The sequence below is a fragment of the Colobus angolensis genome, unplaced genomic scaffold (assembly GCF_000951035.1).
Source record: "Colobus angolensis palliatus isolate OR3802 unplaced genomic scaffold, Cang.pa_1.0 Scaffold5, whole genome shotgun sequence".
In the NCBI taxonomy this organism is placed as follows: domain Eukaryota; kingdom Metazoa; phylum Chordata; class Mammalia; order Primates; family Cercopithecidae; genus Colobus; species Colobus angolensis.
Window position 1 is genome coordinate 34,638,070 of NW_012118487.1, and position 18,720 is coordinate 34,656,789.

The following is an 18,720-nucleotide window of genomic DNA, read 5'->3' on the forward strand; positions in this document are numbered from 1 at the left end:
TGACTGCAACCTCTGCCTCCCGGGTTCAAGCGATTCTCCTGCCTCAGTCTCCCAAGTAGCTGGAATTACAGGCACCCATCACCATGTTGGCCAGACTGGTCTTGAACTCCTGATCTCAGGTGATCTGCCCACCTCAGTCTCCCAAAGTGCTGGGATTACAGGTGCGAGTCACTGAGCCTCGCCCAGCAAAAATATTTTAATCCTGCCTTTGGAATGGTTTAATCAGGGTATTTAACTCAACAAATAGGTCCTTAAATTGAACAGGAAAGAGATGAGATATTTTACAGTAAGGTGGCTAAAGGTGTCTCTATTTGTTTGGATAGAAAAGGTTTCTAGATGGGCTAGATGATAGGAGGCAGTGCGGAAGATAGAATAAATTTAGAGGAAGCAGAGAGAAATAAAAATTAGGGCTAATAAATTGGTGAATAAAAGAAAGAAAAGGAGATAAGATGTTACATCTCTGGAACTACTAGGAATAAATACAAAGAGTCTATACTGGTGTTAAACGTATGTCTTTCTCAGCACCTGTTTAATTTTACTGAGTCCCACAACAGAAGAAAATAAGTATTTCTGCCTATACCTGTGGATATTCCACTTGGATGAACTCCTGTGAGGGTCCTAAAGTGTTTTCATGTGCTATCCTTTTACCCTTTGGGTTTTGATCAACACCTATCATAGAAAAGGGTATTGCTGAAACTACACCACCTCCACTCCCCCAATCCTCTAGGGGGCATGAGTGTTCTTTAGACTTTATTCCCATTATTACCCTTCATATTCCAACTCTAAGAACCCAGTTCTTCTAAGAGTGTCTGTTACAGATAGACTATTGAACCGCTGAACAAAAAATGCTTAGAGAGCCCTTCTCTTCCTTAGACATAAAACTCCTGTCTCCGTATGTGAACCTATTTTAGTATTAGCTTCTGAATTTACGAAGACAGATCACAGTTTTGCTAGAGTATAAAACACAAACAAATGGGTTGCCTCCAAACTATATACACATTTTCAAGATATTCAAGATATAAGTATTCACATTAAACTTGTCATATTTGGGTATGTCTTACCACATATACAATTATTAAAATGCAAAAAAAAAAAAAAAAGGGGGGGAAGAAGTTAGAGTTACAGAAAGTCAGGAGATTTTTATGTATATGTGGTCACCATACAGAGCCATTAAATTTCTAGTGGAACCAAAAATTCAAGGGTGATTGAAGAAATTACATGCAATATTGTGGAATAAAAAATGACACCTTTTCAGTCTCCAGAATTGACAAGATGCTGCCTCACACAAAACAGAGGCTCAAATCTGAGAGTTTCACAATTATGTAAGTAACTCATTTAATAAAAACAATGAGGGGACCACAGCAATCTGAAGACTTTAAAAAGGAAAATAGAAATTCTTCCAATAAGAAACCAGTGAGTACACTTTGAGTAATCTTTAGAATTCCAGAATGGATTATGAAAAGCAGCATCTCCAAACTCCTAGACAAGAAAGTGATGACCACCAGGTGCCTGTGTGAGGACATGAAGCCCAAACCATAGCTGACCAAACAAGACTTCATTTTTTTGGACAGGGTTACTAGCGGCATGGAAAAGAACATTCATTTCTTAGATCTTTATTTTGTATATGGCACATAAAATCTCATTTAGTCTTTGCTTAAATCCTATGAGATAGGTCTTTTTCTCTTTTGAGACAGGGTCTTACTCTGTCACCCAGGCTGCAGTGCACTAGTGTAGTCATGGGCGACTGCAGCCTCTAACTTCTGGGCTCAAGCAATCCTCCCACCTCAGCCTCCCAAGTGGCTGGGACTACAGGCCTGCGCAACCACACCTGGCTAATTTTTTTTTATTTTTTGTAGAGGCCGGGTCTTGCCATGTTTCCCAGGCTGGTCTTGAACTCCTGAGCTCAAGCGATCCTCCTACTTCAATCCCAAAGTGCTGGGATTGCAGGCATGAGCCACCATGCCCAGGCAAGACAGATCTTTTTTAAATCAAAATTTTAAATTCGAGGCTATTGAAGCTCAAGGAAGTTACGATTTGCCGATGGTCAAACAGTAATAAGCTGGAATGGCAATGGGTTGATCTGAGTTAAAACTCATGTTGTCAACAGAAATAGAAGCCTCCAGTAGGCTGGACAGGGAAATATATAAGGCACAGTGCAATTGGCCCTTACAAAGATCTTTGACAAGATGTCTTATAATTTTCTTATGAACAAATGTAGAAAATGGGCAGGCTGATACAATTCTTTGATGACACCTCATAAGAGAGATTTCTGTTATCACCAGAGGGCTGTCTACTCTTTGGTGATTTGGTGAAGACACTGAGTCAAATCTTTATTTGCAAAAAGCTGATGCTGGGAATGACAGCAAATATATCAAACAATGGGATCCCTCAAAGTATAGCTCCACTTGCATTTTCTCTGGAAATTCAGCCTTCATTTTCTTTTCTTTCCAAATCCCATATTATATACTTTAGCAATATGTTTTCAGATCGTATCAGTGTGTATGACTCATTAGAGACTGACACAAATTGTTTTCTGTCATTTCTTGTGTATGAGTCTTTTTTCCGAAATGAGCCTGCACATTTTTAAAAGGTGGAAATTATTTTTTACAATTCTGTTTCTCCCATATCATCTGTTACAGGCCTGAGAAAGTAAAAAGTACTTCCTAAGTGACAACATGTAGACTAATTTGAGAAATATAAACTGCCTCTTAATAACGCTTTTCAAAAGCTTGTTGTTTTTCATTGAATTGAGGTAACAGGACCAGTTTCCCTCTAAATCTATGGTTTTAAAGAAAAAAGTGACCAAGCAACCTAATTGCTTTAAAAAACAAAACCACATTTAGGATATATATGAATAGACTTATGAAATTATCACTGTTACTCTCACTTCACAAACTTAGATGTCCAGATGTCTTTGTGTATAAAGAATTGTTGAATGTTGCATGGCATCTCAAAAAAGAAATACACAATTTCATCTTGTATTTCCTATTCCTCCTCTCCATTGTTTAGTGAACAATTAGTAGTTAATCTTACCTTAAATTTCCCATCAGAGGAGAAAATGCTGACCCATTTATTATCATAATCGGCAATGATTATGTCCCCACTGGGATGTACAGCCACTCCTGTGGGCCGCTGCAGCTGCCCCGGAGAGCGTCCCCGTATGCCAAAACGACTTTTGAACTGGCCGTCATTGGAAAATATCTGTGAAATAAATTACATTCATTGGAATGTGAACTAGCACAGGCATCACTGAGGAAGACATAGGCAAAAACATCTGCCATACATACAGAGATCAGAACATGCAAACTCTATTTGAAGAAAAGTCTACATGCACATAAGCTTTTTTCCTTACACCATCTATCTTAAGTCTGAAGTAGGAAAATATGTAACTATATCTATTTTTATCAATATAAGTAGTTAAAGGTATGTAATTAGGGGCTGTACCTGCACACATTGGTTGTTACTGTCTGCAATTAATATCTTTCCACTTGTAGATGCAGCTACCCCCTGAAGATTTGTAAACTCTCCTTTATTTCTTCCTTTGGTACCTAAAATAAATGATAAAACCGTAAAAATTAAGCACTAAAGGGTTAGATTTCTCTGTTTCAGCAAGAGAATAATTCAGATTTCCATAGGTAGCTGAGAATGCATTGTTTTAAAATATACTTTAAAAAAAGGGCACCCTCCCTGCTCAATGACCAAATCCATATGCTATTAAACCTCTCTCCCTGACCAATAGTCTCTGCAAAATCACTTTTTAAAGCAAATGTCAATCTTCTCTTATTAATTTGTAGCTGCATATTTTTAAAAGTTGGAAACTATTTTTTATAATTCTGTTTCTCCCATATCATCTGTTACAGGCCTGAGAAAGTAAAAAGTACTTCCTAAGTGACAACATGTAGACTAACTTGAGAAATATAAAGTGCCTCTTAATAACTCTTTTCAAAAGCTTGTTGTTTTTCATTGAATTGAGCTAACAGGACCAGTTTCCCTCTAAATCTATGGTTTAAAGAAAAAAGTGACTGAGCAAACTAATTGCTTTAAAAAAGCCACATTTAGGATATAACATGTTTAAAATATTCTTAGATCCCACAAAGATATCATAATAAAAACTAATATGGCCTGCCTTTATCTGACATGGCTTTCCCACTTTACCCTATGCCACTGCTATCTGCCAGGTCTGTGCTGCCTTGGGCATGGCATTCTCAGAATGAACATTCTCAGCCCTGCTCACTCTGCCCCTGTCTTCTATCTTTGTGGACCTGGTTTGCATTTGGGGTGTGGGGGGCATGTGGGATGGTTCAGACTCAGTTTGGGTCCTGCCATTCTGGGTTTTAGTGGGAGAAGGGAACCTGGCAAAGGGGCCCTGCCCTGAGGATATGCAACAGGAGAGGGGCCTTATTTTACAGTTTTGCCAAAATTCCACCCTCTCACTCAGCAGCTCTTGGAAGAAATGTGGACTCTTGACTTTCAGTACATTTAACAGACCAAAGGCCACAGATGTTATAAAAACAGTAGGCTAATTTTCATATTACAGATTTACTTAGAGATTATTTTCAAAGATTCAATATATCACAGGCTGGATATTCTTCCTGAAATTATAAAAACATATTCTCACAGGGTGCTTTGTAGATTAAATAAGAAAGGCAAAAGGAAATTCATTAACCCAAGAAAATATTTCCACCCATACTAGATACTTTTTTTGATTTGTTTTCTTTTGTTTGTTTGAGACAGGGTCTTGCGACATTGTCCAGACTGGTCTCAAACTCCTGGGCCTAAGGATTCTCTGGTGTTAGCTTCTCGAGTAGTTGGAACTATAGGTACATACCACGATAACCACCACACCTGGCCATACTAGACTCTCTTTTAAAAGAATAGATGAGGCAGAGAGGAAAACAGCAAATCATCTACAGGTTAACAGACGTCTGGTTTTGTTTCAAAGGAAGTTTTTATAATTTATTTCAATAAGATGATGTAAATATTAATGAATGGAAACAATGAATTTTGCTCAAAAATGACCATGAAGAAAGCTAAATGTTTCCTAGTTAGAGAGAGAGAACCATTCTTTACGTTTATAATTTCATTTATATTCAAAAGAGCAATTTGGGCTGGGCGCAGTGGCTCATGCCTATAATCCCAGCACTTTGGGAGGCTGAAGTGGATGAACCACCTGAGGTCAGGAGTTCGAGACCAGCCTGGCCAACATGGTGAAACCCCATCTCTACTAAAAATACAAAAATTAACTGGGCATGGTGGTGTGTGCCCGTAATCCTAGCTACTCGGTAGGCTGAGGCGGGAGAATCGCTTAAACATGGGAGGTGGAGGGTGCAGTGAGCCGAGATTATACCACTGCACTCTAGCCTAGATGACAGAGCAAGACACTGTCTCAAAAAAAAAAAAAAAGAGCCATTTGCTATTTTGTTTTTCGACATCAATGCAGTGCCTTAGGAAACGGTAGACAAGGATGCACTGGTGATGGCTAATGTCAAACACCTGCTTAAACACTGTTTGGGAATAGATTTGTCTGAAACAGATTTTTGGATTTAGGAATTGAAATTGGTGATGGATTAAACTTAGAATAAAATCAACAACAAAACTGCTGGGCAGAATCATCATAGATGAGCTGGTTCTCACCATACCCATGTGATAGTCAGTTCATTGAATCATGGACCCTATCAAGTTTACTCACTAACTCTGCATCTCATCTACTAGCACCAGCGTGAAAGAAAAATTTGAGATCCAGATACTGTCATATTTTAATCCAAATGTACCAGAAGAAAGGATCTTTGATACTTGATCCACATAGAATCCCAATAACATGCATGAATATGGAATCAATGAACATTCTTGAAATGGCGAGTTGTTTCTGGTAGCGGGGAGCAGGAAAGGAGTGGCTGGCCCTCGAAGGGGATATGTGCCAACATGGTTGAAGGTAAGGAGAGCTTGAGTCTGTTGCCCACATGTAAATTAAATCACAAGGTCGGAGGAACATCTATTTGTCTAACATTTCTTATATGTTTTTGAAAGAAGCTAGATGAAACAGGCACTGCCATTTTTATTTTATATTTGTTTTAAAACAAGTATTATTTTTCGTCTTTCCCCCATGTCTGAATAACAGCTAGGTAACAGGTACAGCAAAACAGATGGGCTAGAAACAGGAACAATTCTAAAATGCTCAGCTTAGAAATAATTTTTCAAAGGTGGTATGGACAAGCCAGGGTCTCAGGAATAAAAACTTCATTTATGAAAAACATTTTATAGGCCAGGCATCATAGCTCGTGCCTGTAATCACAGCACTTTGGGAGGCTGAGGCAGGAGGACTGCTTGAGGCCAAGAGAGTTCAAGACAGCCTGGGCAACACAGTGAGAAACCGTCTCTACAAAAAAAAAAAAAAAAAATTGATAAACACAAGCATGGAATTAAACAATATGAGGAAATGAGGACCAATTAACTGAGACTGGACCATAAACCAAAGAAGAAGTGATTCTGTATAAAACTCAGACTGTTCTAGATTCTTGCTTATATAAAGCTAAAAGTGCATCCAAGGCTTAGAGGGCATACAGGTAGGGGAAAAGAGATACTGAAAAAAAAGAGAGAAGGGGTTAAGAAACACCCGAACAGAGTAGATGAACACTGATTTACTGTCCTTGTGGTCCAGGTAGGGACAAAAACTTCCTGCTGCTCTCCTTCCTCTAACCTTTTGTCTATCCTGCTAGAAGATGACTATTCTATTCAGAAGACCCTGCAGGCAGTAGCAGCTGATAAAAGGAAGAGAAAAAAACAGAGAAAATAGTGCTTTAGTACTAGTCAAGGAGGTGTCTTAGTCAAAAAGAGTCTGTTTTCCTTTTGAAAATATGGACATGATGTTGGAGGAGGGAAAATATGAGCAAAAAATACTAACACTTTTTGTTCTTTACAGAAATAAACACACATTTTTTCAGTGTGAGTAGAAATGGGCAATAGTTGTATTTTGGGGTATAATTTTAAAACTTGGAAAGATATTTAGTTGGATGCCATAGTAATATACCATTCAGAGCAAGGAGAAGGAAGACTCTATGCCTAGCTTGAAATGAATGTGAGATGTTCCATACCTGCTAATACTAGGTCACAAGAGCAATGGACTGTGTTGCAAAAGACCACACTGCTGGAAAGAGGTTCCATGACCTCTGCTGAACTCAAGGGCAATGTGTTGGCCCAGCTCTTATTCTTGGTTTGAATTTAAGGAGAGATCAAGTCTGTTGCCCACATGTAAATTAAATCACAAGGTCGCAGGAACATCTGTTTGTCTAATATTGCTTATATATTTTTGAAAGAAGCTAGATGAAACAGGGACTACCATTCTTATTTTGTAATATTGTTTAAAAAAATTATTTTCTTTAAGCTCCATGGCTCGGTTTCTGAATGGCTGGTTGGCATTCCTGGTAACATCTCCTTATTCTTACGGACATCTTTTGTCATATTGGAGATTATTGATTATTATTATTTTTTAAACTCTATCTGAAAGCACAGCAGAATCAGTGCATTACTCCTGAAGATTAAAAGGACACCACTAGCGTATACTTGGGAGGACAATTGATGCTGACCATTTTCACCAACAGTTAAACTAGAAATATCTTGATGGTGATGCAGCACTATAGCATATTGTCATTATGCTGAAATGTTCAAGTGTTTGTAAAGTGTCTTAAGAAAATTCCAGAAGTTAGAAATAATTTGGGATCATGCCTTACTCTTCAAGCTTTTCACTAAATTCTATTTCATTTGTAGAAAGTCTCTTTTCTCTCTCTAAAGTATTCTAAATATATTTTAAAAACTAGTTCTTTCATAACAAATATAAATAACACAAAACACATATAATACTTATAAAATCTTTTTTTATCTACTTTAATGTAAAAGATTTCATTTGATGGTTACATATTAGCTAGTAAAATGAATAACAAGAATTTTTAAAGTAACTATAATCAATTTGACAATTATTCTATAATTCCATAATTAAACCATTTTGTTTTTCCAGATACAAGTCTAACCTATGAAGCACAAAATGAATTTTTAATTCAACAGCTTCTCACCCATATTCTTCCTGGTCACTTCTACCTACCCCTCCAGGAAGATTACAGAAGGTGAACCCTTAGACTGAAATAGGGGATCAATAAACGCAGATTTCCTCTCACCACCCATTCCAAGTTCATGTGAAATTAAAGATGGCCGGGCACAATGGCTCATGCCTGTAATCCCAGCACTTTGGGAGGCCAAGGCGGGTGGATCACTTGAGGTCAGGAATTTGAGACCAGCCAGGCCAACAAAATGAAACCCCATCTCTACTAAAAATACAAAAAATTAGCTGAGCATGGTGGCACATGCCTGTAATCCCAGTTTCTCAGGAGGCTGAGGCAAGAGAATGGTTTGAACCCAGGAGACAGTGGTTGCAGTGAGCTGGGATCATGCCATTGCACTTCAGCCTGTAAGATTCCATCTCAAAAAGAAAAATAATAATAAAAAATAAAGAAAGAAATAAAGGAAGTCAGTGCTAAATAAATCTAGATGTTTTGAATGGAATGATGCAACAAGATGAAACTCAGCCAAGTGTAGTATCTAACACAGGATCTTCAATCAACTAGATGTTTAACAAATGTTTGCTGGATGAAAAAGTGCATGAAGAAGTTACTAACAAATGAGTAAATTACAACCCCCATTACATCGCTAGAAAACAAAATGTTCAATCATATTTATAGCACTTTCATATACATTCTCTCACATACCATCCCATGAGATAGCAGGACAAACATTATCATCCCCATTTTATAGATGAGAAAGTTGAAGCTAGACACATTGCAGAGATTGTCAGAGACAAGGGGAAGAATAAAACCTGGTTCCCCTGATCCTTTACATAACACTTTTTTCCCCAATATACACATGGCTTCTTCTGGGTTTCAGGGGTGAAGATAATTACATTTTGGGCTCCCATGAATCATGTTTTCTCTTTAAAATCCTTTAGAAAACCCCATCCTTTAACACATGATACTTTATTTAACTGTCTGTATCCTTCACTACACTGTAAGCTGCTTGAGGGCAGGAGCAACATCCGTCCTGTTCACCACCTCACTCTATAACACAGCACAGTGCCTAGCACTTAGTCAATATTAGTCACATCTTTTTCCTCTCGAAATGCAAGAAGAGTTCCCAAGGATGAGATTCTCAAGGATGGGGTGATGGTCCTATAATGAACTAAGATGCCAACTTTGCATGACCTCCCTCCTCATATATTTTAGGGAGGAAAGGTGGTAGTTTGCAGAGGTGGGGCAGGGGAGAGGGGCATAAAATAATATATTTTCAGCTTAGCATCTGGGGACGCTCTCAGATCTCGGTGCTCAGTCCAGCTTCCTTCAAAATGTCTGCTGTTCATGAAATCCTGTGCAAGCTCAGCTTGGAGGGTGAACACTCTACACCCCTAAGTGCATATGGGTCAGTCAAAGCCTACACCAACTTTGACGCTGAACAGGACGCTCTGAACACTGAAATGGCCATCAAGACCAAAGGTATGGATGAGATCACCACTGTCAACATTTTGACTAACCACAGCAATGCACAGAGACAGGATATTGCCTTCACCTACCAGAGAAGGACCAAAAAGGAATTTGCATCAGCACTGAAGTCAGCCTTATCTGGCCACCTAGATAGTGGCTTTGGGCCTATTAAAGACACCTGCTCAGTATGACGCTTCTGAGCTAAAAGCTTCCATGAAGGGGCTGGGAACCAACGAGGACCCCCTCATTGAGATCATCTGCTCGAAAACTAACCAGGAGCTGCAAGAAATTAACAGAGTCTAAAGGAAATGTACAAGACTGATCTAGAGAAGGACATTATTTCGGACACATCTGGTGACTTCTGCAAGTCACCAGACGCGTTGCCCTAGCAAAGGGTAGAAGAGCAGAGGACGGCTCTGTCATTGATTATGAACTGATTGACCAAAATGCCTGGGATCTCTATGACACGTGGGTGAAGAGGAAAGGAACTGATGTTCCCACGTGGATCACCATCATGACTGAGCAGAGCATGTCCCACCTCCAGAAAGTATTTAATAGGCACAAGAGCTACAGCCCTTATGACATGTTGGAGAGCATCAAGAAAGAGGTTAATGGAGACCTGGAAAATGTTTTCCTGAAGCTGGTCCAGTGTATTCAGAACAAACCCTTGTATTTTGCTGACTGGCTGTACCACTCCATGAAGGGCAAGGGGACTCGAGATAAAGGTACTGATCAGAATCATGGTCTCCCACAATGAGGTGGACATGTTGAAAATTAGGTCTGAATTCAAGAGAAAGTACAATAAGTCCCTGTACTATTACATCCAGCAAGACACTAAGGGTGCTGTACCTGTGTGTTGGAGATGGCTGAAGCTCGACACAGCATGAGCATCCAGAAATGATGCTCCCCATACTTCCTGCTAACAGGTCCAGAAAACCAGCTTGTGACTAACAGTCCCTGTGGCTGTTTTTGTGAGGATGATATTAGCATTGCCCCCCACCTCATTTTAGTTGCCTAAGCAGTGCCTGGCTTTCCTGTCTAGTCTCTCCTGTAAGCCAAAGAAATGAACATTCCCAGGAGTTGGAAGCGAACTCTGTGATGTGAAACACTTTGCCTCCTGTGAACTGTGTCATAAACAGATTAATAAACTGAATCTGTACTTTAGAAATAAGTTAAAAATATATATATATTTTTTTTCCTGTAAAGTCTCTGGATTCATGCTAAGCAATTTTATACATCCATTTTAAATTACACTGTTCTAGAGTAAAGTGAGTGTTTCATTTAACTTCTCATCAACTCATTAAGGTATGGTATATAATGAGTTAAACAATTTGAGACTATTTACCTGTAATTCTTTCACTCCCTCCCACATCATCTGACTTCCCCTTTGTTCAATGACTCTTTTTAGTATAATAGCTGATAAAACCAGCTCATGGCTTCTAGTCAGCAAACTCTTTAACAGTCAAGGAAATATAATCCCTGTGTTTTAAATCATCATCAACAGATGCTCTAAACTATTTCTCTAAACTCATTCAGGATTGTTTCCTAATACAGTGTTAGAGTAATGTAATAACTCACTCACAGTGGGCATACAATTAAGTTTTCAAGTATGAGAAGCATCAAATATCTCAACTTTGGAAAACCACAGTAGTTAAAGGGCATTTTCAATGAAGACGAATCATTGTGCAATTTAAAAGGCAGGGGCTTCACTTCTCTAAGCTTCCATTTCTTCAACAGCAAGGATAATTGTATGTTGTCTTAGTAACGTAGCTCTTGGCAGGGCAAGGGCTGGGAGCCTCAGAGGACAGGGGAGCTCTGACTTGTAGCATTTCCCATTTCTACAGTGTAAATGCTTTCATCAAGGCCAATTGCAAGCTACCAACAAGAAGTCACTGAATAAGCCAGTATGGCTTGGCTCCAGCATAACAAATATGATACTGTAGAGTCATTGGGAACGGAAAGTATATTATATCTACTAAGAATTGTAAGTAGCACAATGCCTGGTTCAGAAAATGCCTCTTCCTTTCTCCTGCTTCCATTCCCCATCTATTCCTTCCTGAATGACAACATTTATCTTTGACATTTCACTGAAACTCATGATTTGAAGTAACTTCTCTATACTTTTTGCTTCCAAATTTATGTCTCTAGCTCTGACCTCTTTGCTGAGCTCCAAACCTGTACTACAAACTGCCTGCTATACACTTCAACCTGGAAGATCAAAACTGAAACATATATGCTCTTCATCTTAGCTTCCTTTTCTTGGTTAATAATGATAATGACAATAGTAGTCAATATTTATTGAGTCCTTACCATGTGCCTGCACTGTTCTAAGCCTTTACTTGCATTATTTTAATCCTCACCATATATGGTATACATTAATATCATTCCCATTTTACAGATAAACTAAGGCACAGAGAGTTCCCCTAAGTCATATGGCTAATAATAGCAGGCTGGGATTCAAGCTGGGCAATTAAACTTTTTTTTTTTTTTTTTTTTTTGAGATGGAGTCTTGTTCTGTCACCCAGGCTGGAGTGCAATGGCATGATCTCAGCTCACTGCAACCTCTACCTCTTGGGTTCGAGCGATTCTTAAATCTCCTGAGTAGCTGGGATTACAGGCACCTGCCACCACACCCGGCTAATTTTTGTGTTTTTAGTACAGACAGGGTTTCACCATGTTGGTCAGGCTGGTCTCGAACTCCTGACCTCGTGACCCACCCACCTCAGCCTCCCAAAGTGCTGGGATTACAGGTGTGAGCAATTAAACTTCTGGTCTCTGATATAGTTTGAATGGGTCCCCCCGAAAAAGTTCCGGTTATTAGAACCTGAATTCCCAATGTGGTAGTGTTGGGAGGTCAGGTTTTTAAGGGGTTATTGGGTTGTGAGGGCAGATCCCTCATGAATAGATCAATAGCATTTTGGAGGGGTGAGTTCTCACACGAATGAATTGTTTTAAAAGGGAGCTGAGCTTGCTCTTGTGGTCTCTTTTGCATTTGCTCACTTATCCTTCCGTTTTTCCACCATATTATGATGCAGTACAAAAGCCCTAGCCAGAAGCTGTCACCATGCCTCTGGACTTCACAGCCACCAGAACCACGAGCCAAATAAACTTCTTTCCCTTATAAATTAACCAGTCTCAGGTATTCTGTTACAGCAACAGAAAATGGACTAAGACAAGCTCTTTATCTACCATGTTTCTAACTAATTATGTTAACTATTAGTTCTAGACTACAACTATGAATACGCTAACTAGTACTACCTACTTTGCCTCTGTAAAATGTATTGGACACTATTTAGTGCCAGGCATTGTTCCAAACTTTTTTTGCTGTTAATTAATTTAATCCTCAAAACAAAGGAAACTTTGTAACTTTATAAAGGAAACTGAGGCACTGAGAGGCTAAGCAACTTATCAAAAATTGCACAGATAGAAAACTACCAGTGTTGGGGCAGTCTAGCTTCAAAGTTCACAGCCTTAACTATCTACTCTACTGCATCACTTCCCTACAGCACTCAAGTCTAACAGCTAGGAGTTTAAATTGTTCACCAAATTTCTCTCTCTCCTTCCAAAGCATTTTATAAACATACTGTTTTCTCTCTACTCCATCACATCACTCTTAATTCTGGCACTTATAATAGCTCATGTGGACTACTGCAAAAACTTCTTAATCATCTCCCTGCTTCCTGGGAAACATTTCCAATAGATCTCCTATAATGCCTCCAGGTTCTCTGGAAAGTAATTATCTTAGTAAGTCACTACACTACATTACACCATTCAAAGCCTTCTCACCACCTATATAATAACTATGGTTTCCAAACCTTAGCATGCATAGGTATCACTGGAGCTTGCAGAATGCAGATCTTTGGTCCATCTCATGAGATTCTAATTCTGTAAGTGCAGTTTAGAATTCAGAAATTTTAAATTATAACAGGCACCTCAAGGCATTCTCGTGCATGTGGTTTATGGACCACACTTTGAGGAACACAGGTTCAGAGAACAAAGTCCCAGCTCCTTATCAAGGAAACAAGCTCATCTCTGCTTGTATCTCATTTCATTTGATGCTCCAAGATAATGGAATCATTTACAGTTCCTCAAACTACTCAGTTTCTCACTTTCATGTCTTTGTACCTGCTTTCCCTTCCTCTATAACACTCTTTTCCTCCTTCCATCTGATAAATTCTTTCTTTTTCAAACCCAGCTTAAATTTAAATGTTATCTCAAGGGGCCAGGCATGGTGGCTTATGTCTGTAATCTCAGCACTTTAGGAGGCCAAGGAGGGCAGATCATTTGAGGCCAGGAGTTCAAGACCAGCCTGGCCAACATGGTGAAACCTCATCTCTACTGAAAATACAAAAATCAGCCAGGTGTGGTGGTACATGCCTGTAGCCCCAGCTACTTGGGAGGCTGAGGCAGGAGAATTACTTGAACCCAGGAGGTGGAGATTGCAGCAAGCTGAGATCATGCCACTGCACTTCAGCCTGGGCAGCAGAGCAAGACACTGTCTCAAAAAAAAAAAAAAAAGAAAGAAAGAAAAAAAAGTTATCTCTAGGAACCTTCCTTAACTTCCTTCCACATGCCAGCCTACTCCCCCCACCATCCTGACTTCTGTGCCTTGATTTATACTGAAGTCGCTACATCTTTTACAAGTCTGTCCCCTTCTAAACTGCAGCCTCCTCTAGATCCGAGTAAGTATCTCATCATCTTTTATAAGGACGACCTAGCATAGAAGGTGCTCAGACAGCAGTCACATCCAACTAAGGGGCTGGATAATGAATGGGCAAATATGAAAATCTGAGTTGAAATTACCCCAAAAAATATAAAGGTATTGCCCAGAAAATGATGAATGTCATGAATCTATAAAATTAATACATGTATTTAGGGTTGTTGTATAAACACCAATACATGTTTTATGAAAACGATGTATCTTTAAGCATAAAATCAGTGCTACAAAAAGCTTAGTATGTGTATTACCGGCTGAAAAGCAGAATCACAGTTGCCATCTCACATGTGTATGTGATTGGCTTTGAATGATTTCTGGATTACATGTGGCAGGCTTCAACTCATGTACAAAATGATTATTCAATTCATAAATGTTCTATTATCACAGACCTAACAGCACAAAGGCACAATTGTAGAAGAAAGTTGAATTCTTTTTTTTTTTTTTGAGGGAGTCTCGCTCTGTCACCCAGGCTGGAGTACACTGGCAAGATCTCAGCTCAGTGCCATCTCCACCTCCTGGGTTCCAGCAATTCTTCTGCTTCAGCCTCCCAGGTAGCTGGGATTACAGGTGCATGCCACCATGCCTGGCTGATTTTTATATATATATATTTTTAGTAGAGATGGGGCCTCACCATGTTGGCCAAGCTGGTCTCAAACTGCTGACCTCAGGTAGTCCGCCCGCCACAGCCTCCCAAAGTGCTAGGATTACAGGCATGAGCCACCACATCCAGCCAAAAGTTGAACTGTTTTAATTATAACATAAACTCCACTGATTTGTAGTCAAAGGTACGAATGTTGAAAAGCCAAGTTCTTAGGCCAGTGCTGTTTGATATTGCCTAGCGTAGTCCCATGCGTGTGAATATGTATGAATGATTACCCCTGCAGCTGAATGCATTGTCACCTGATCTGCGTGTTCCTGGGCCTCCAAACCGGAGCCTGACAGTGGTAAGAGGGAAGTTAAATCATAAGGTAGTTCAAAACTTATCCTATTCAAATCAGCAAAGTACTTACGCAAAGCATTCTTCTGGGTACTTTTCGGGAATTATATGTGATTAAAGACACCATCCTTGACCTCAAGGAATTTACCATCTTGAGTAATAAGACCCAAGCATAAGTAATAATAATCAAAGTGGATTCTGAAAGAGAAGGTGGTTTTTGAGACAAGGATAAAATTGGGAAAAGAATTCATGGACAAAGGTGTGTGAGAGCACAGAGGGCGTTCAAGCAGCCTGCACTGCTGATTTGTCCAACCTCATTACTTTTCATTTCTTTGAACTTTTTCACCCTATATGGGATGTGTCTTCGAAATAACAATCATGTCCTCTCCTCTTCACCTTCCTGTACCTCTTCACACTGGTCCCTTTGCCTGGGACACCAATTCTGCCTGCCAACCTGGGTAAGTCCTACCCATCATTAAAGTCCTGGTTTAAATTCCTTCCCATTTCTACAGCTTACCATCACCTATCTCATGCTGTTAGTTGCTCATACATCTATCATCCCAAACTGTCAGCTGAAGAGGGTGACAGAGATGTCATTTCTTTCATCTCTATATTCCCATCACCTAGAATAATGCCTGGCAGGCACGAGGTGCCCTAGAAATGTTTTTTGAGGTGTATTATTGCATAGTGAGTGTTGTCTTTTGACTAGATACTGGATTTGAATGTAAAGTTAAAGAGGAATGCAAGAAAAGATCAACAACAACAATGTAGGAATGAATTTAACCAAGGAGGTAAAAGATCGGTACACAGAAAACTATAAGACATTGATTAAAAAAATGGAAGACAACATAAATAAATAAAAAGATGGCTCATATTCATAGATTGGAAGAATATTAACAAAATGCCCATACCCCCAAGTGATCTAAAATGCAACTGCTATCAAAATATCAATGACATTTTTCACAGAAATAGAAAAAGCAATCCTAAAATTCATATGGAACCACAAAAACTCCCAAATAGCCAAAGCAATGTTGAGCCAAAAGAATGAAGCTGGAAGCATCATACCATCTTATTTCAAAATCGACTTCAAAGCTATAGTAATCAAAACAGCATGGTAGTGGCATAAAAACATAGACCATTGGTACAGAATAGACAGCACAGAAATAAATCCACACATTTACAGTTGATTTTCAACAAAGATGCCAACAGCACACAATGAGGAAAGATCAGTCTCTTCAATAAATGATGCTAGGAAAACTGGATAGCTACCTGCAGAAGAATGAAATCAGACTTTCATCTCAGACCATATACAAAAATCAACTCAAACTGGATCAGAGACTTAAACATAACACCTGAAACTGTAAAACCACTAGCAGAAAACATAGGGAAAAACTCCATGACACTGTTCTGGGCAATGATTTTTTGAATATGAATGCAAAAGCACAGACAACAAAAGCAAAAATGGACACATGGAGTTACATCAAACTAAAGAGCTGTACAGCAAAGGATCACCAGAGTGAAGAGACAACATACAGAATGGGAGAATATTATATCTTGATAAGAGGTTAATATCCGAAATACACAAGGAATTCAAACAACTCAACAGAATGAAAAAAAATAGCCTGATTTTAAAATAGGCAAAGGTTGGCTGGGTGTGGTGGTGCATGCCTATAGTTCCAGCTACTCCAGAGGTTGAGATGGGAGAATCGCTTGAGCCCATTGAGCCCAGAGTTTGCATTCAGCCTGGGCAACAAGGTGAGACCCCATGTCTATTTTTTTTTTTTTTTTTTTTGAGACAGAGTCTTGCTCTGTCACTTAGGCTGGAATGCAGTGGCGCGATCTTGGCTCACTGTAACCTCTGCCTCCTGGGTTCAATTGATTCTCCTGCATCAGCCTCCTGAGTAGCTGGGACTACAGGCGTTTGCCACCACACCTGGCTAATTTTTGTATTTTCAGTAGAGATGAGGTTTCATCATGTTGGCTAGGCTGGCCTTGAACTCCTGCCCTCAGGTGATCCACTCACCTTGACCTACCAAGGTGCTGGGATTACAGGCATCAGCCACTGAGGCCGGCCTCCATGTGTATTTTTAAAATACAAATAAAATTTAAAAAAAAAACAACAGGCAAAGAACCTGAATAGATATTTATCAAAAGAAGACATACAAATGGCCAACCAGTATATCAAAAATGTAATCTCAGCACTTTGGGAGACCAAGGTGGGTGGATCACAAGGTCAAGAGATTGAGACCATCCTGGCCAACATGGTGAAACCCTGTCTCTACCAAAACTACAAAAATTAGCTAGGCGTGGTGGTGCACACCTGTAGTCCCAGCTACTTGGGAAGCTGAGGCAGGAGAATCACTTGAACCTGGGAGGCGGCAGTTACAACGAGCTGAGATCATGCCACTGCACTCCAGCCTGGCAACAGAGTGAGAATTCATCTTAAAAAAAAAAAAAAAAGTTGAACATCATTAATCATCAGGATATGCAAATTAAAACCACAATGAGATAATACCTCATACCTCTTAGAATGGCTATTACCAGAAACACAAAAGAAAAAATTAGTCAGGTATGGGGGCATATGCCTGTGGTCCCAGCTACTTGGGGGGCTTTAGTGGGAAGATCTGGAGGTTGAGGCTGCAGTGAGCCATGATCTCGCCATTGTACTCCAGCCTGGGGAAACAGAGCAAGATTCTGTCTCAAAAAACACATAAAAGATATCAAGTGTTGGCAGAGATGTGGAGACAGTGGACCCCGGCACAGGTTGGTGGGAATGTAAATTAGTACAGCCATTATGGAAAACAGTATGGAAGTTCTCAAAAAAATTAAAAATACGACTATCATATGAACCAGCAATCCCAGTACTGGGTATATATCTGTTAGAAACAAATTTTTGGTGCCGCAAAGAAATAGCACTCGAACATAAATTTAATTTTCTAAGCAAGGCAATTTTTACTTCTATAGAAGAGTGCAACTTGCAAATGGAGTAATGGCGAGAGCACACCTGGACAAGGGAGGGGAAGGAGTTCTTATTCCTGATGCAGGTAGCCCCTACTGTTGTGTCATTCACCTATTGGCTAGGGTTGGACCATACAGTATAAGCTAATTCTGATTGGCTATTTTAAAGAGAGTAGGGGTATGAGCCAGAGTGGTGAGGTGAGTATTTTGGTGGGAAGGACGGTTAGGAACAGGTAACTAAAGGTGACTTAGGTCAGAGCAGGTGACAGAGGTGACTCAGGTCAAAGCAGGTGATCGGGATGAGTCAGGATGGAGAAGGTGACCAGGGAACAGATGTGAACTACCAATTAAAACTGATGGAAAAGGTTGTTTCTGAAACTACGAGGAAGTTAAACTTTAAAATGGAGGACGAAGAACTGAACATACTGACATATTGATTCTTTGAAGAGAAATCTAGAACTCACTGTATCTAAAATATCTAAAGAAAATGAAGTCAGGATGTCAAAGAGTTATCTGCACCCCCATGTTTCACTGCAGCACTGTTCACAATAGCCAAGATATGGAATCAACTTAAGTGTCCATCAACA

At 39.6% G+C, this 18,720-nt stretch overlaps 1 protein-coding gene and 1 pseudogene across 3 annotated transcripts in view; one reads left to right on the forward strand and one right to left on the reverse strand.

Moving 5' to 3' along the window:
* Positions 1–18,720, reverse strand: part of TRIM2 (tripartite motif containing 2) — a 189,122-nt gene that overhangs the window by 21,315 nt on the left and 149,087 nt on the right. For both annotated transcript variants that reach the window (XM_011959780.1, XM_011959779.1), the window contains exons 7-8: positions 3,445–3,548; positions 3,034–3,201 (exon numbers count right to left, since the gene is read on the reverse strand). In XM_011959780.1, the coding sequence (XP_011815170.1) occupies positions 3,034–3,201; positions 3,445–3,548 (272 nt within the window). The remainder of the gene's footprint in view (positions 1–3,033; positions 3,202–3,444; positions 3,549–18,720) is intronic.
* On the forward strand, positions 9,337–10,678 carry LOC105524476 (annotated as a pseudogene). Its single transcript, XR_001003769.1, has one exon. The product of XR_001003769.1 is annotated as an annexin A2 pseudogene (transcript).